Consider the following 18088-nt stretch of genomic DNA (forward strand, 5'->3'; position numbering starts at 1 on the left):
TGGCATTTTGCTCTTGTTGCCCAGACTACAGTACAATGGCACAATCTTGGCTCACTGTAACCTCTGCCTCCCGGATTCAAGCAGTTCTCCTCCTTCAGCCTCCCAAGTAGCTGGGATTACAAGCATGCGCCACCACGCCTGGCTAATTTTGTATTTTTAGTAGAGACAGGGTTTTACCACGTTCATTAGGCTGGTCTCAAACTCCTGACCTCCACCCACCTTGGCCTCTCAAATTTTTGGGATTACAGGAGTGAGCCACTGTGCCCGGCCTATTAGTTTTTTAGTTAGTTTTTGTTGTTTTTTGACAGGGTCTTACTCTGTCCACAGGCTGGAGTGCAGTGGTGTGATTACAACCCACTGCAGCCTAGACCTCCCTGGCTCAAGCAGTTCTGCCTCAGCCTCCCAAGCAACTGGGACTACAGTCACAGGCCACCACACCTGGCTAATTTTTTTTTTTCCTTTTTTGAGATAGAGGCTCTCTCTGTCACCCAGCCTGGAGTGCAGTGGCAAGATCTGTGCACCTTCTGCCCCCTGGGTTTAAGGGATTCTCCTGCCTCAGCCTTCTGAGTAGCTGGGATTACAAGTGCCCGCCACCACACCCGACTAATTTCTATATTTCAGTAGAGACGGGTTTCACCATGTCGGCCAGGCTGGTCTCGAACTCCTGACCTCTTGTGATCTGACCACCTCAGCCTCCCAAAGTGCTGGGATTATAGGCATGAGACACTGTGCCTGGCCAAATTTTTGTGTTTTTTTTTAGAGATGGGGTTTCAGTATGTTGCCCTGGCTGGTCTTGAACTCCTAAGCTCAAGTGATCTACCCACCACAGCATCCCAGAGTGCTGGGATTATAGGCTTGAGCAACTATGCCCAACCACATTTATTAGTTCTAGTAGTAATTTTGTAGATTCCTTTTTTCCTTGCCTTATTGCACTGGCTGGGATCTCCAGTATATAGTATCAAATGAGGCTGGGTGCAGTGGCTCACACCTGTAATCCCAGCACTTTGGGAGGCCGAAGTGAGTGGATCGTCTGAGGTCAGGAGTTCGAGACCAGCCTGACCAACATGGTGAAACCCTATCTCTATTAAAAATAGAAAAATTAGCCTGGTGTGGTGGTGGGCACCTATAATCTCAGCTACGTGGGATGCTGAGGCAGGAGAATCGCTTAACCTGGGAGTTGGAGGTTGCAGTGAGCCGAGATCATGCCATCGTACTCCAGCCTGGGGAATAAGAGTGAAACTCTATCTCAAAAATAAAATAAAGGCCAGGTGTGGTGGCTCACACCTGTAATCCCAACACTTTGGGAGGCTGTGGCAGGCAGATCACAAGGTCAGGAGTTCGAGACTAGCCTGGCCAACATGGTAAAACACTGTCTCTACAAAAAATACAAAAATTTGCCAACTGTGGTGGCGGGCACCTGTATTCCCAGCTACTTGGGAGATTGAGGCAGAAGAATCACTTAAACCCGGGAGGCAGAGGTTGCAGTGAGCCGAGATCGTGCCACTGCACTCCAGCCTGAGCAACAGAGCAACACTCCATCTAAAATAAAATAAAGCAGTCAAATTAAATGGTGAGAATATACATCCTTGATATTTTCGTGTTGTTAGCATTGAGTCTTTCATCACTGAGTATGATGTTTTCATGGATGCTCTATCTTAGATTCAAGCAGTTCAGTTTTCTTCCTAATTTACTGTGGATTTTTGTTTTAAATTAGTGTAGTTTTGTCAAATGGGTTTTTGCATCTGTTGAAAGGATCATTTGGGTTTTTTCCCCTTTATTTTATTAATTTGGTGAATTATGTTAAGGAGTTTTTCTATATTGCTGGATTTAATTTGCTGAAATTTTTGAATTAAGTATTTTTGTGTCTATGTCTATGGAATATTGGGGTTTTTTAATGTTTTATCATGGTTATGCTAACCTCATAAAATGAGTTTGGAAGAAATATTTCTTCTCTAGTTTCTAAAAGTGTTTATGTAAAATTAGTGTTGATAGAATTCACTAGTAAAATTCTTGGGCCTGGAATTTTGTGGGAAGGATTTTGATCATGAATTCAATGTCTTTACTAGATAAAGAGCAGCTCAGTTTTTCTTTTTCATTTTGTGTCATTCTTGGTAAGTATTCCTCAAAGAACCTGTTAATTTCATTTCAGATGTCAATTTTATTAGAATTAGATTGTTCATAACATTTTCTTTATTAGAATTAGATCGTTCATAACATTTTCTTATTTCTCTCTTTTGTTTCCCTTTCAATATCTATAAGATTTATAGGGGGTGGTCCATCTTCTACCTCTGTTATGGGTAATTGTTTTCTCTTTTTTCCTCATTGTTCTAATGTTTTATCAACTTTGTTGATATTTTTAAGGAATCCATTTTTAGACTTTGTTAATTTTTGCTGTTACTTGCTTTGGATTTTTTTTTTTCTCTAATTGTTACTATTTTTACTTCGTTTTAACTTAGTCATCTTTTTCTAGCTTCCTTTTTTTAAATTGTAATACACAGCAGTGACTAAATTTTTCTAGCTTCTTAGTTTAGACCCTTATGTCACTGATTTTTGGACCCTTTTTAGTATAAACATTTACATTTTTAAATTTTCATGTAGGCATTATATTAGCTGCATCTCAGAAATTTAATTATGTAGTATTTCATTATGCAGTTCAAAACATTTTCTAATTTCTCTGTTGATTTCTGCTTTGACACAAAGGTTATATAGAAGTATGTTATTTAATTTCTAAATATATGCTACAAAGAAGGGCTTTATTGGCAGTTGACAATTAAGGGAAACATATGGGGGTGCTGGAATCATTCAGTCTCTTGCTGTGGGGGGATTCAGTGGTGGGTCCTGATGACTCTCTCCTACTAAAGCATGTAAAGTTTGTCCTGTCAATACTGGAGAGCAGTGATGGGTTTTAAACAAGGTAGGAGCTGATCCTGCCAAGATGTAAGGGATCTGCAAGAATTGTGTTATTATTACTGTTGCATAAGGGTGTCAGGAAGCTCATCCTGAGGATTATGTAGTAGTAGGGATATACATTAAGATGCCTTGCCATGTGAATGAGGCCCTTCTGATGGGAGTGCTGAGGAGAGGAAGAACTAGAGATTGGACAATAGAGTGGTGGTAATGAGAGAGGGTAAAGAGGTTAAGGAAGAGTGAGACATGGAAGACAAGGCCAACAGTCCTACCTTGGGAGGAGTGGGAATGTGGTGCCCCACCCCCCCCACTGGCAAGATGGGGATACAAGAGGAAGAGCACAGAATATCTGAACAGGTGCTACAAAAGAATCACAAAGATCAAGAGGGAGGAGTTAAGGCAGAGGGAATTGTTAAGGCAGAGAGAATTGAAGCGTCAGATTCTACCAGCAAGATAAGGTATGAGAAGTGTTTGAATTTGGCAACAAGGGAATTTATGTTGCCTGGTATAGTATTTCTACTGTCAGCAATTTTTTTTTGAGACAGAGTCTCACTCTTGTTGCCCAGGCTGGAGTGCAGTGGTGTGACCTTGGTGCACTGCAACCTCTGCTTCTCAGGTTCAAGCCATTCTTCTGTCTCAGCCTCCCAAGTAGCTGGGATTACAGGTACCCACCACTATGCCTGCCTAATTTTTGTATTTTTTATTTTTAGTACAGATGGGGTTTCCCATGTTGGCCAGGCTGGTCTCAAACTCCTGACCTCAGGTGATTCGCCCGCCTCAGCCTCTCAAAGTGTTGGGATTACAGACGTAAGCCACCGTGCCCTACCAGCAATTCTGAATAGATTGAAATTCATCAATTGAAATCAACGTTTTATCAAATTAAGAGCCAAATTGAATCAAAATCAGGAATAAGCAGTCAATTTTTGTTTCTGATTTTGGCAGACCCCATAAGCTTTCAAAAGTATTATATATAAATTATTAAACATGATTATTCATTTTCTTGAAACAGAGTCTCACTGTGTCACCCTGGCTGGAGTACAGTGGTGTGATCATGGATCACTGCAGCCTCCACCTCCTGGGCTCAAGCGATCCTCCTACCTTAGCCTCCTAAGTAGCTGGGACTATAGACACATGCCACCACACCCAGCTAATTTAAAAAAAAATTTTTTTTTTTTTTTTTGCAGATAAGGGATCTTACTATGTTACCCAGGCTGGTCTCAAACTCCTGGGCTCAAGCAATCCTCCCACCTTGGCATTCCAAAGTGCTGAGATTACAAGCTTAAACCACCACACCCAGCCTGTAACCATTCTTTACTTATGGTTTTGTGAATGTACAAAGTGACTGTCAAAGAGATTCCACCAGCTTAGGGTTTGCTATTTAAACAGTGGGGAGATTTCCTCTGGGAATAGTGGAAATGAATTGGAGAATGGGTTTGCTGGAAATAGTAACCCATTGAATGGTACTCTCTTCGGCTTGTTGAGGGGTGCCTGTTTAATGGCACCCTTTTTGGCCCCTGAGATGGAACAATAGATACCTTTTCTAGCTCTATAATCAGAGACTCAGCTTACTGCAAATAATTATCTTGAGACTCCTTTTGGACAAGAAACTTTCTAGTTCCTAGCTTTTTTCCTCAGTTAGTATCTCTAAAAATAGAAAAAGCATTCATAATGCCGGGCACTGTGGCTCACACTCATAATCCCAGCACTTTGGGAGGCCAAGACAGGCCAATCCATCAGTTGAGGTCAGGATTTTGAGACCAACCTGGCCAACGTGGTAAAATTTCATCTCTATTAAAAATACCAAAATTAGCTGGATGTGGTGGTGGGTGCCTATAATCTCAGCTACTCAGGAGGCTGAGGCAGGAGAATCACTTGAACCTCGAGAAGCAGAGGTTGTGGTGAGCCGAGGTCATGCCTCTGCGCTGTAGCCTGGGTGATAGAATGAGACTCTATAAAAAAAAAAAAAATAAGAAAAAGCATTCATAAATAAATATGACCTTTAATCCTCTGATTACATGTTGATCTAATAGAACTGCAAGTTTATTCTGAACACCACATTGTGTTCCAAGTCATTAGTCTTTTTTTTTTCTTTTTTTTAAGACGGAGTCTCACTCTGTTGCCCAGGCTGGAGTACAGTGGTGTGATCTCGGCTCACTGCAGCCTCCACCTCCCAGGTTCAAGTGATTCTCCTGCCTCAGCCTCCCAAATAGCTGGGACTACAGGTGTGCCACCACGCCCAGCTAATTTTTGTATTTTTAGTAGAGACAGGGTTTCACCATGTTGGCCAGGATGGTCTCGAACTCCTGACCTTGTGATCCACCTGCCTCAGCCTCCCAAAGTGCTGGGATTACAGGCATGTGCCACTGCACCTGGCCAGTCAGTAGTCTTTTTTGGCTTACATTGGTTGTTTACCACCCTGGATCAATTTTTCTTTTGGAAAAGATTTGTCCTTTATTTGTTGTCTTGATAATAATACTTAATCCTAACTACCAACAGGTTGTTAACGCCTTGATTAAAACATAACAGCAAGAGCTCCTCTTGATTCTACTGAAAGGTTTTCTCTCCACAATTGAACAAATTCTAAAGAGTAACAAGGGGACAAGGGGTGGAAAGACTCAGTTGTGAAAGTGTTGACTGATAGATTCTAAATGGATTGTTGGGCTCTTTCAAGCATTAAAGACTAATGATGTGAATACTAGTTCTTCCCTTAGAAAGCTCAGCTGTTTGCACTCAGATTTTTACCATTAATCTGGCTTAATATTGTCTTGGCCCTTCTGCCAGGCCAAGATGGCTCAAGATGACTGCTCTCTGGAAAACTGCTGGGGAGTTGAGGTGGGGTTCAGTTAGTTCTCTCTTGTGACCCAAATCAGGGAAAAGGTGGCCTCCTTGCTGAGACTACTTTTTAGAATATATTCTAGAGCATCATTTTCTCATTGTTTTTCTCCATCTCTATGCTGCTTTTGCTCAGAGGGCTCTGGGGAATCTGGCTTTCCTATAGATCCTTCCTGGTGTTCATTACTGGATGAGGTGCAGTGACACTGCATTTTCCCTTAGTGGTCTCAGAGTTTCATCAGATTTGTAGTAGATTTTTGAGGGAGTCTCCAATCTTCTATGTACTATCAACCTAATATGGGTAATTCTCTCCCCTTTTTTTTTTTTAAAGAGGCAGGGTTGGCCAGGTGCAGTGGCTCATGCCTGTAATCCCGGCACTTTGGGAGGCTGAGGTGGGTGGATCACAAGCTCAGGAGTTCAAGACCAGCCTGATCAACATGTTGAACAACCCTGTCTCTACTAAAAATACAAAAAATTAGCTGGGCGTTAATCCCAGCTATTCAGGAGGCTGAGGCAGGAGAATCACTTGAACCCAGGAGGCAGAGGTTGCGATGAGCTGAGATCGCGCCATTGCACTCCAGCCTGAGCAACAAGAGCAGAACTCCGTCTCAGAAAATTAAAAAAATTAAAAGAAAAAAAGACAGGGTTTTTCTCTGTTGCCACACTGGCTATGGTCTCAAACTCCTGGGCTAAGCGATTCTCCCGCCTCAGCCTCCTGAGTAGCTGGGACCATAGGCATGAACCCCACTGTGCCTGGCAGTCACCACTGTCTTGATGTGGCGATCACAGGAGTGTCTCTTACAGAAGGCTGCTGGGAGATGCATACAGCTGACACTGATGTTGGCCAACTGTCCTGTGTGTGTGTGTGTGTGTATATATGTATGTGTATTTGTACATATATTTTTATATATATATATATATATATATAAATTTTTTTTTTTTTTTTGAGATGGAGTCTTGCTCTGTTGCCCAGGCTGGAGTACAGTGGCATGATCTCGGCTCAGTGTAACCTCTGCCTCCCTGGTTCAAGTGATTCTCTTGCGTCAGCCTCCTGATTTCCTCAATAGCTGGTATTATAGGCACCTGCCACCATGTTTGGCTAATTTTTGTATTTTTATTACAGATGGGGTTTTACCATGTTGGCCAGAACTTAGCTGGTCTCAAACTCCTGACCTCAAGTGATCTGCCCACCTCAGCCTCCCAAAGTGCTGGGATTATAGGCGCAAGCCACTGTGCCTCGCCTATCTTATATATATTGATGTACCCTTGACTGTTGGCATTAAAAGAACAGATTTACACCTCTCCACTGTCCTTTTTATAAGTAGTAGGCATATCTCCCTTCACATTATTTGTTCTCACCAGAATTCAGCTCTGCTGGGATATTCTGAGTTGGTCATTAGCAGACTTGTCATCAGGAAGTTTTTGGCTTCAGTAGAAGGTTATGTTGTTATCTTTAGGTGAGATCTACCTAGCGTGTTAATTCTGAGGCTTCATTGTGGCTGTAGTGCTGTTGAAATCAAGAGATCAGACAGTGTTAAACTTTCTTGACCTTTCTAATGAAACAGCAAAATTTTATTTTAAATCCACAGGTTAAAGACGTATCATTTAGTAATCAGCATTTGTTGAGTGGCTACCCTGTGTCCAATCCATTTCTGGGCTTTGTGGATCTGTGAGTCAGCCTGACCCCTATTCTTAGCTTAAAGGGTCCACTCAAGCCATCTGTAGTGAAAAGAAGAAGCAGCTGTTGGACATGGTCAGAATTCCTCTTGAGTTTCCTGGGTGGCTTAGTATCTTTGCTAGGACTTGGTGGTTATGCATAATGAGATAGAGAAGTCAGAACAGAAAGCATGGCATAAGGCTGATTGAGCCCTACTGGGTATGAGAAGAAATAAAAGGTTCCAGCAAGTTGGTCATCTAAAACATTATCACTTCATGTTTTTTAAAACTCTTTGTGAGGTAGACTGGCCTAGGTTGGAAATAGCAGGTCAAAACTCCCGTGCTACAGGAGGATTACTCGAGACCAGGAGTTTGAGACCAGCCTGAACAACATAACGAGACCCTGTCTCTGCAACAACAACTATTAAAAAAAAAAATTCGCTGAGAGTGGTGGTGTGGGCTTGTAGTCTTAGCATCTTGGGAGGCTGAGGTGGGAGTATTGCTTGAACCCAGGATTTCTTGGATACAGTAAGCTGCATTCCACTGCACTCCAACCGGGGCAACAAAACAAGACCCTGTCTCTAAAAAACAAAACAAAAACTCCAGTGCTGATCAGTAGTAGGATTGTGTCTGTGAACAGCCCTGCATTGCAGCCTGGGCAGCACAGTGTGACCTCATCTCTGTTTAAAAAAAATAGATAAGGCCAGGCTATCTACGGGCTCATGCGTATAATCCCAGCACTTTGGGAGGCTGAGGTGGGTGGATCATGAGGTCAGGAGTTCAAGATTAGCCTAGCCACAGATGGTGAAACCCTGTCTGTACTAAAAATACAAAAATTAGCCGGGTATGGTGGCAGGTGCCTTTAATCCCAGCTACTCAAGAGGCTGAAGGAGAGAATTGCTTGAAGCTGGGAGGCAGAGGTTGCAGTGAGTCAAGATAGCGCCACTGCACTCCAGCCTGGGTGACAGAGTGAGACTCCATCTCAAAAAAAAGATAAGACCAAGCTCAGTGGCTCACACCTGTAATCCCAGCACTTTGGGAGATGGAGGCAGGCAGATCACTTGAGCTTAGGAGTTCAAGACCAGACAGGGCAACATGGAGAAACCATTTCTCTACAAAATGTAAAAAAATTAGCTGTACATGGTGGCTTGCACCTGTAGTCCCAGCTACTCAGGAGGCTGAGGTAGGAGTATTGCGCGAGCCCAGGAAGTAGAGGTTGCAGTGAGCTGAGATTATGCCACTGCACTCTCGCCTGGGCAACAGTGAGACCCTGTCTCAAAAATAATAATTTTCTTAAAAAGCTATTTGTATCCAAAGGCTATATTCAGCAGATGTCTTGTCTCTCTTTTAATTTTGTGATAGTGGTCTGTTGGGGACAAATAGCTTTGTTAAGGACACAAAAGAAATATCAGCCATAATTTGGGAAACCTAGGCCTAAAGTCTGCATAAGCCTCTGCAGGAAAATACTGTGGCAACATGCACGGGTCAGAGGCCATTTACTTTGTGTGGAAGGAAAATAGGGACCCCCATCCTGAGTGAAGTAAGCTGTCTTGAGTCCTTGATTTTCTCCAGATGTACCTGGACTGTAGGACAAGAAGGCACTCAGTGATTCCATAGCCTCTGCTACTCATGTGCTGGGATGTGCCCTTGTTTAGTAGGTGTGTACTTGTCTCCTTTCAGGAGTGATTTGAATGCTAGAAAGAGGGATCATGTGGTATTCACTGTGTGTCTTCCCTCCCCTGCAGTTGTTATGTGTGGACCAGGCACGTACTACCTTACAGGTCCATGGTAGCTCTTATTTAAGGACTCAGTCCAGTGAGCAGAAAACCAACAATCTGTGTTTTCCTGGCACCCTAACCTTAAATACTAGTTTCTCCTTGCTTTAGCAGTACCCTCATGGTGTATAGTTCTCTCTCTTGGAAGCCTAATATAAGGCCTCCAGATATATCCCAGTCTTCTGTGGTCTCACCCAAGTCTTGACATTTAGGGTGTTTTGTAACTGACTTACTTCCCAATTACGACTATAACACATAGATGGTTATTTGCTTCTTTAACCTAACATTAAAATGTGAACTTCTAAGGCAGATGCAGTGGTGTGCACCTGGAGTCCCAGCTACTCGAGAAGGATCACTTGAGCCCAGGAGTTCAAAGCTGTAGGGTGCTATGATCACGCCTGTGAATAGCCACTGTATTCCAGCCTAGACAGCATAGCACAGCTCATCTCTTTATTTAAAACAAAACCAAAAAAAGTGGCTGGGTGCTTTGGACATGGTCAGAATTCCTCTGAGTTTCCTGAGTGGCTTAGTATCTTTGCTAGGACTTGGTGGTCAAGCATAAAGAGACATAAAAGTCAGAACAGAAAGCATGCTTTCTGTATTCCCAGTACTTTGGGAGGCTGAGGTGGGCAGATTACTTGAGGTCAGGAGTTCAAGACCAGCCTGGCCAACATGTGAAATCCTGTCTCTACTAAAAATACAAAAATTAGCTGGGTGTAATGGCACATGCAATTCCAGCTACGTGGGAGGCTGAGGCAGGAGAATTGCTTGAACCTGGGAAATGAAGTGAGCCAGGGTTGTGCCACTGCACTACAGCCTGGGCAACAGAGAGAGACTGTCTCAAAAAAAAAAAAAGAGAACGTCTTTCTGTGTCAATAAACTTCTAAATCTTTTTTAATCACCACATAGTAGTCCATTGCATAGATCTGTCATATATTATTTAATTCATTTTTGTTGGACTTTTATTTCTAATTTTTTACTGTTGTAAGTAATCCTGTGGTACACATATCCTCTGTCATTTCCTCAGGGGGACTTTACAGAAGTAGAATTGCTAGCTCAAGGCACCATCTGAGTTTCTTTAGTAGCTATAACTATGTGCTTTAAATGTCCCCTAAGAGCATATAGGGGCCAGAAAGGCTGCCCACAAATTTTGAAACTTTCCTTGCAATTAGGACTCATTGGCTGCTGGGAATTCAGAGATTTTAAACTGAGTTTTGGGTTTTTATGTTTTGTTGTTTTCTGGTGTTTTTGTGTGTTTATGTAAACCCAGGCCTGGGGATTTTCTATAAGTAATAGGCCTAACTAGAGATGTACTTCCTGTGTACAACCTCATACAGCAGCTTGAGGGAACATATATGACATGAAGGAACCCTCAGTTCTTTTGCTTATATTATTAATAGATGCTAGGTTGTTATTTACTATAGAATGAGTGTTTTTGATTAAGTTTCAAATGAAATTAATTTTCTTGAAAGGCTCATTAATAAAAACAAAGATAGAAAATCGAGAGATCCATGAAATCACCAAGATTGTAAGAATGTGAATTTAGGCTGGGCGCAGTGGCTCACGCCTGTAATCCCAGCACTTTGGGAGGCCGAGGTGGGTGGATCACTAGGTCAAGAGATCGAGACCATCCTGGCCAACATGGTGAAACCCCGTCTCTACTAAAAAAAAAAATTACAAAAATTAGCTGGGCGTGGTGGCACGCACCTATAGTCCCAGCTATTCGGGATGCTGAGGCAGGAGAATTGCTTGAACCCAGGAGACGGAGGTTGCGGTGAGCCTAGATCATGCCACTGCACTCCAGCCTGGTGCCTGGCGACAGAGCGAGACACTGTCTCAAAGAAAAAAAAAAGAATGTGAACTTAAAAGACAAAGCAGAGAACCAAGAGGAGGAATTTGTTAATCCAGCCTGGGCTTGGCATAGACATTAATGTATACAGTTCTCAAAATGTGAAATACTTTAAAAGAAAATGCAGTTATAATTTGATTTTTTTTTCTTTTTTCTTTCTAGGTATCTCATTCAGTTGCTAAACTTATATTAGTTAATTTCCACTGGCAAGTTTCAGAGATATTGGACAGGTAAGGTATTTGGGGGAGGAGAGATAACATTGCCCATAGTTGCCCTCTCCATGATGATGATTGTTTACATTTTGGACTATATTCTAATGTGCATAGTATGTTTTTAAAACATTGGATTCTATTTTATATTCTCTTAATAGGTTGTGAACTTTTCCCTGTGTCTTCAGTATATTCTTCTACCCCAGTTTTAATACTAGCACAATATTCTATCATAGATATTCCATACTTTTTCTAAACCTCTGTTGTTGGACAGTGAAGTTAATTCAGATTTTCTTTGCCATTGTTAATTTCTAATCAGTATCTTTCTAGATAACACATGCCAACATCTGTTACTTCTTTTAGATACATCAACTTGAGGATTGCATCATAGTACATGTCATATTTTCTTCAGAAAATGTAGGCTACTGGCCATACATGGTGGCTCACACCTGTAATCCCAGGACTTTGGGAGGCTGAGGCGGGCATATCACCTGCAGTCAGGAGTTTGAAATCAGCCTGGCCAACATGGTGAAACCCTGTCTCTACTAAAGAAAATCAACCGGGTGTGATGGCACTCCTATAGTCCCAGCTACTCAGGAGGCTGAGGCAGGAGAATCATCACTTGAACCTGGGAGGCAGAGGTTGCAGTGAGCCGAGATTGTGCCACTGCCCTCCAGGCTGGGAGACAGAGTAAGACTCCGTCTCAAAAAGAAAATGTAGGCTGCTTTACCACCCACCACCTCTGCCAGCAGCATATTTGAGTTTTTCATTCCAACTCTTCCAGAATTAGAGATCTTAAGATACAGACCTTAGATCCTCAAGATGTATGTTGTCAGGAAAAAGGGCTCCTTCTCTGCATCCTCTGTAGAGCTCTCCTATGCTCACCCGCAGAGGCCTGTGTCCCGTCTAGCACAGTATTTCTCATCCTCAGCATTATTGACATTTTAGGCTAGATAACTTTTCATTGTGGGGGTGTGATCTGTGAATTGTAGAATGTTTGGCAGCATCCCTGGGGTCTACCTACTAGAAGCCACACCTCTAAGTCCTCAACAATCAAAATGTCTCTCAACATTGTCAAATAACTCCTGGGGAGCAAAACTGCCTCTGGTGAGAAGCTCTTGATACCATCCCTGCTCTTTCACACTGCAGTGAGTCTTTCTTTCTTGTATGGTATGATTTTTTTTTTTAATTTTTGTTTTGAGATAAAGTCTCACTCTGTCTCCCAGACTGGAGTGCAGTGGCGCGACCTCAGCTCGCTGCAACCTCCACCTCCAGGGTTCAAGCGACTCTCCTGCCTCAGCCTCTCGAGTAGCTGGGATTACTGGCACTTGCCGCCATGCCTAATTCTTGTATTTTTAGTAGAATTTAGCTACAGAGGAAGGTCATGCCTTTCCTTCTCCAGGCTGAACACAACTGGGAAGGACATACCAGCTGGAGCAGCTCAGCAAAATCAGGAAAGAGCAAATTAGTTCCTGATTCACTAACTGCACTCATGCTCTGTACTCAAGAGTGGAATACATTTAGATGGAATTGCAGATGAACTTCTGTCTTACTATTGTACTAATGCTCAAAACTCTGGAACCACATAGGCTCTGGTAATAGGGTGTATCTCTCACTACCCAAACTCTTTCAGTATAACTCAGGAGTGGAGATTTGGTTGGCAAAAGATACTTAAAATACTAGTGTGGGAATTAGGAATAAAACGGGCCCCTCAATAAGGATAGTGGAGGGAAACATTCTGACTAGGTAGGGTAAAGAAATCACATAGATGAGACATAATTCTTTTCTCCTCCAATTCCTAGTATCTCAGAAATTTGTTGACCTGGGCTTTGTATGGCACTTTTATTGCTATGTGATAATTCTGTTTAAATGGAAAATTATTGTAGGTGACTCCTGTCACATAATTTTTCTGGAGTTAAATATAGAAAGGGAATTGCTGGCTATAGCATATGTGTATTTTTGGCTTTGCTAGATAATTCCAGGCTGTTTTCCAGAGTGATTTAACCACTTTACACTCTCAGTAGTGGTATATAGGTGTTCCTGATATTGTAAGACTCAAAGTTTTGCAGTTTGGTAGATGTAAATGACATCTGACTGTTTTTCATTTTGATATTTAGGAGATTGAGAATCTTTACATTGTGTGTGTGTGTGTGTGTGTGTAAGTACATATATACATGTATGTGTGTGTGTGTGTGTGTGTGTATATATATATATATTTTTTTTTTTTTGAGACAGAGTCTTGCTCTGTCTCTCAGGCTGGAGTGCAGTGGTTCAGTCTCTGCTCACTTCAGCCTCCACCTCCCAGGTTCAAGCGATCCTCCTGCCTTAGTCTCCCGAGTAGTTGGGATTCGGATGGGGTTTTGTTTCACCAGATTGGCCAGGTTGTTCTAAAACTCCTGACCTCAAGTGATCCGCCCACCCCAGCCTCCCAAAGTCCTGGGATTACAGGCATGAGCCACCATGCCCAGCCTTATACATATAATTTTTTTTTTGAGACAGAGTCTCACTCTGTCTTCCAGGCTGGAGTGCAATGGCAAAATCTCGGCTCACTGCAACCTCCACCTCCCAGGTTCAAGCGATTCTCTTGCTTCAGCCTCCCAAGTAGCTAGGACTACAGGTGCATGCCACCACGCCCGACTAATTTTTGTATTTTTAGTAGAGTCGGGGTTTCACCATGTTGGCCAGGCTGATCTTGAACTCCTGACCTCAAGTGATCCTCCTGCCTCAGCCTCCCAAAGTACTGGGATTACAGGTGTGAGCCACCATGCCTGGCCTAGAAATTTATATATTGAATTATCTTCCACTTTATGGCTTGGCTTTTGACTTTGGTGTTTTCTGATGAATGATGAACTGAGGTTCTTAAATGTAGCATAATTTATCAGGCTTTATGTTTTTTATTTTTCCTTTTTATTATTCCTTTATATTTTGCATTTTCTGTCTTGAGGAAAAAAAGTCTTTATACTGAGGTAAAAGGAAGTTTAGTTCTGTGACAAAGTAGAGGCAAAGATGCTTCATTGTGACCACAAAACATGGTGGTCTGTCCTGTTAATGTGCAGGGGTAAAAATGTCTTTAGCTTCTAATTTCCTTCATTTCTGCTTTTTGTTTTGTAGATACAAGTCCAATTCTGCTCAACTCCTCGTTGAGGCTCGAGTTCAGCCTAATCCATCAAAACATGTGAGTGTCTCCTACTTGGATGAGGCTTCTAATTGCACATGCCTCTTGCTGTGGCATGCAGTGTCATTAAGAACTATCGTTGCTTTGTTTATAGTTCAATATGCCTGCAAGATTTGTTCTAGTATTGCCTTAAATCTTCTGTTATGGTTTGAAAAGTTTCCTGATAGATAAGGAATAAATCATTGCCTGTCATTGCGCCCTCTCCAGCCTCACTTTCCTCTCTACACTTTCAGCCTGCACTCCATTCCTTCTGGGTGCTTTGGTGTTTCTGAGATTACCCCATATCTATTCTGTTCTGTTTGTGCCTTCCCTTCCTAGAATGTCCAGACTCTGTCTCCATCTTTGCTTATAGGAAGGGAAGTCACCTTTAAATACCCCAGTCCAGCCAGGTGCGGTGGCTCACGCCTGTAATCCCAGCACTTTAGGAGGCCAAGGTGGGCGGATCACTTCAGGTCACTAATTCAAGACCAGACTGGCCAACATGGTGAAACCCCATCTCTACTAAAAATACAAAAATTAGCTAGGCATGGTGGTGCATGCCTGTAATCCCAGCTACTTGGGAGTCTGAGGCAGGAGAATCGCTTGAACCCGGGAGGTGGTGGTTGGAGTGAGCCAAGATTGCGTCACTGCACTCCAGCCTGAGCGACAGAGACTTCATCTGAAAAAGAAAAAACAAAAACAATCCAAGCCACCTCTTTGACAAAGCCTGTCTCCTGGATCATTCCCCTGCAAACTCACCTAATTATATCTATAAACCTTTTTTTTTTTTTTTTTTTTTTTGAAGGTGGAGTCCCCCTCTGTTTCCAGGCTGGAGTGCAGTGGTACATTCTCGGCTCACTGCAGCCTCCACCCCCTGGGTTCACACGATTCTTCTGCCTTAGCCTCCTGAGTAGCTGAGACTACAGGTGCGTGCCACCACGCCTGGCTAAGTTTTGTATATATTTTTTTTTTTTAAAGATGGGGTTTCACCATGTTGGCCAGGCTGGTCTTGAACTCCTGACCTCAGGTGATCCACCGATCTCGGCCTCCTTAAGTGCTAGGATTACAGGCATGAGCCACTGCGCCCGGGAAGTTTTGTATTTTTAGTAGAGACAGGGTTTCACCATGTTGGCTAGGATGGTCTCCATCTCTTGACCTTGTGATCCACCCACCTCAGCCTCCCAAAGTGCTGGGATTACAGGTGTGAGCCACCATGCCTGGCCTATATCCATAAACTTTTACATGTGTGTTGTCGTGATTGACTCATATCGTTTTACCACTTCTACCATAGATGCTGTATTTAAACAATGCATAGCAATTTCCTGTGTATCTAGGAGCTAAACGAACATTTGTTGAATGTTTTTTGTATGAGGGCCATGCCAAAAGAGATCTTGGAAGGCAGAATTGGGGCTCAGATCACCACATAATTTCTGCAGCCTCTTAGGACAAAGGTTTCCAGAAACAAAATGGATAAATATGAGAATCCGGTTCTTTTCCTCAACTTGTTTTTTTATATTCCCAGTAAACCAAAAAGAACCTAATGTTCTAGTAAGTGGACTTTTCTATTGGTTTGTGGTTTTAGACAAGGTCTCCAGATTGTCTTTCTCTGCCAGATTGTGTAGCATGGTATAGATTCTGGAGTTCATGCTATACAGTTATTTGCCCACATTCTAGAAGAGTTTCTTCCCTAGTAGGTGTCTCCGCATTCCCTCCTCCCAGATTAATAACATGTGATATCTGGTGTATTACCGATGAGTTGTAACTTGGTAAAGGCTGTAGTATTTTGTGGTTTGGGCACATCGATATAGTAAACCCACTGTCCTTGGCCAGTAAAACTACAATGTTGGCTCTTAGAAGCTTTATAGACTCATCCTCTAATAACCTTTCTGACTGGGTTTCTAGTAGTTGTGAGGGGCAACTCTGCTATGCTTATCAGGGGTAGTTTACAAAAGAAACCTGATAGCTTCTATAAGAAGTTGGACTAAATGACCTCTAAGGACCTTGGCAATTCTGAAACCCTGAATTTTTCAGTCTGCCATTATAAACCACTGTAAGTTCTCATTTCAGTCTTCTTTCGGCCTCTGAATCTTAGTGATTTTGCAAGCCCAGCTCAGCTGCTATCTCCTTCAGGAAGCCTTCCTAATATATACTTTTAGCTTAGCACACTTGGGACTCAGAGTCCACACATTGCAGTTGAGCTTTTGATAGTTGTTGCAGGCTAAGGATCACTTTCCATGCACCTGGCTGCATGAGGTACCCTTATGGCCTCCTGCTCCTGACTCCCCTTTGGCTCACGTGGCTCTACTTCTCTCCAGGTTTCCACATCCCATCCCCCTCACCACTGTGCAGTGTGTATGCAGTTTGTGCGAAAGGAAAATCTACTCTCTCTGGCCTGTCAGCACCAGTTTTGCCGAAGCTGCTGGGAACAGCACTGCTCGGTTCTTGTCAAGGACGGAGTGGGCGTGGGTGAGTCTGCTGCAGAACTGGTAAAAGGCTGGCATGAAGTGTTTATCTTTGACTCTGCCTTTTCATATACTCAGGTAAACTGAGTATTTTCTTCTGAGCTTGATTGGGGTTTTTATCATCAAAACTAGTGATTTTCAAATAACGTCATTACAAACAGTGACAAAGTTTTCCACAGTCCTCAGCAAAACGAGAAAATTAAAGATACCGTTGTTAATGTTGGCATGAGTGCAGAGCTACTTTCTCTCACCTTTTGGGAGATTGATCCTTTAAGCTGCCTACCTTAATTCCACAAGTGGCAGCCATAAGCCCACAAGAGTTTGCTGCTTTTTGGGTAACAGCAGAAATCAAATTTGACAATTAGTTGAAGGAATATTTGTTAAACTGTGATAATCACCTGTACATAATGTTAAACATCACAAAACTCAATTGTTAGTCAAGAATGCTGTATAAGGAATTTTTTTTATTTTTTTTTTTGAGACAGAGTCTCGCTCTGTCGGCCAGGCTGGAGTACAGTGATCTCAGCTTACTGCAAACTCCTCCTCCTGGCCTGAGTTCAAGTGATTCTTCTGCTTCAGCCTCCTGAGTAGCTGGGACTACAGGCGCACATCACCACACCCTGCTAATTTTCATATTTTTAGTAGAGATGGGATTTCACTATGTTGGCCAGGCTGGTCTTAAACTCCTGACCTCGTGATCCACCCACCTCGGCCTCCCAAAGGGCTGGGATTATAAGATTTTTAAAATGGTTTTGTTATTTAATGGTGCTGTTAGTGATATAATTTGGGATAATATTTTAGTTTCATCATGTGAAAATATGCTAATTTCTCTCTTCTCTTTGAATAAATTCTGTTGCTTAAAGTGTTTCTTACATGGAATCTGGATTTGTTGATTGAACTGGGTGGGCAAGTTGTGTCTTCTGCAGTATGGTTGTCCATCAGGTTGTTTTTATTCAACAGGAGTCTCTTGTATGGCTCAGGACTGTCCGCTCCGTACACCAGAGGACTTTGTGTTTCCGTTGCTTCCCAATGAAGAATTGAGAGAGAAATACAGGCGCTACCTCTTCAGGGACTATGTGGAGGTATTGCCAGCCTTTGTTCTGCCCTCTCTCTTCCTGGGCCTACCTTCCATCAGATGGTCACCACAGTTACTTACTTTATAGACTAGGCTGACATTAAGTGATGGTGTTTGAAGAAAGAGCTCTATGGCTTTAAAAAAGTTTGAAAACCACTAGAGTGATAGT

The 18088-nt window shown here is 42.6% G+C and overlaps 1 protein-coding gene across 5 annotated transcripts in view; it reads left to right on the forward strand.

Moving 5' to 3' along the window:
- ARIH2 (ariadne RBR E3 ubiquitin protein ligase 2) overlaps nt 1-18088 on the forward strand; it is a 65084-nt gene that overhangs the window by 30707 nt on the left and 16289 nt on the right. For all 5 annotated transcript variants that reach the window (XM_012467680.3, XM_012467678.3, XM_064367064.1 and 2 more), the window contains 4 exons: nt 11182-11249; nt 14340-14403; nt 16698-16848; nt 17805-17926. In XM_012467680.3, coding sequence (XP_012323103.1) covers nt 11182-11249; nt 14340-14403; nt 16698-16848; nt 17805-17926 — 405 coding nt within the window. The remainder of the gene's footprint in view (nt 1-11181; nt 11250-14339; nt 14404-16697; nt 16849-17804; nt 17927-18088) is intronic.

This window comes from Aotus nancymaae, unplaced genomic scaffold, assembly GCF_030222135.1.
Source record: "Aotus nancymaae isolate 86718 unplaced genomic scaffold, 86718_ANA_hifiasm-v0.15.2.pri h1tg000067l, whole genome shotgun sequence".
Taxonomy (NCBI): Eukaryota; Metazoa; Chordata; class Mammalia; order Primates; family Aotidae; genus Aotus; species Aotus nancymaae.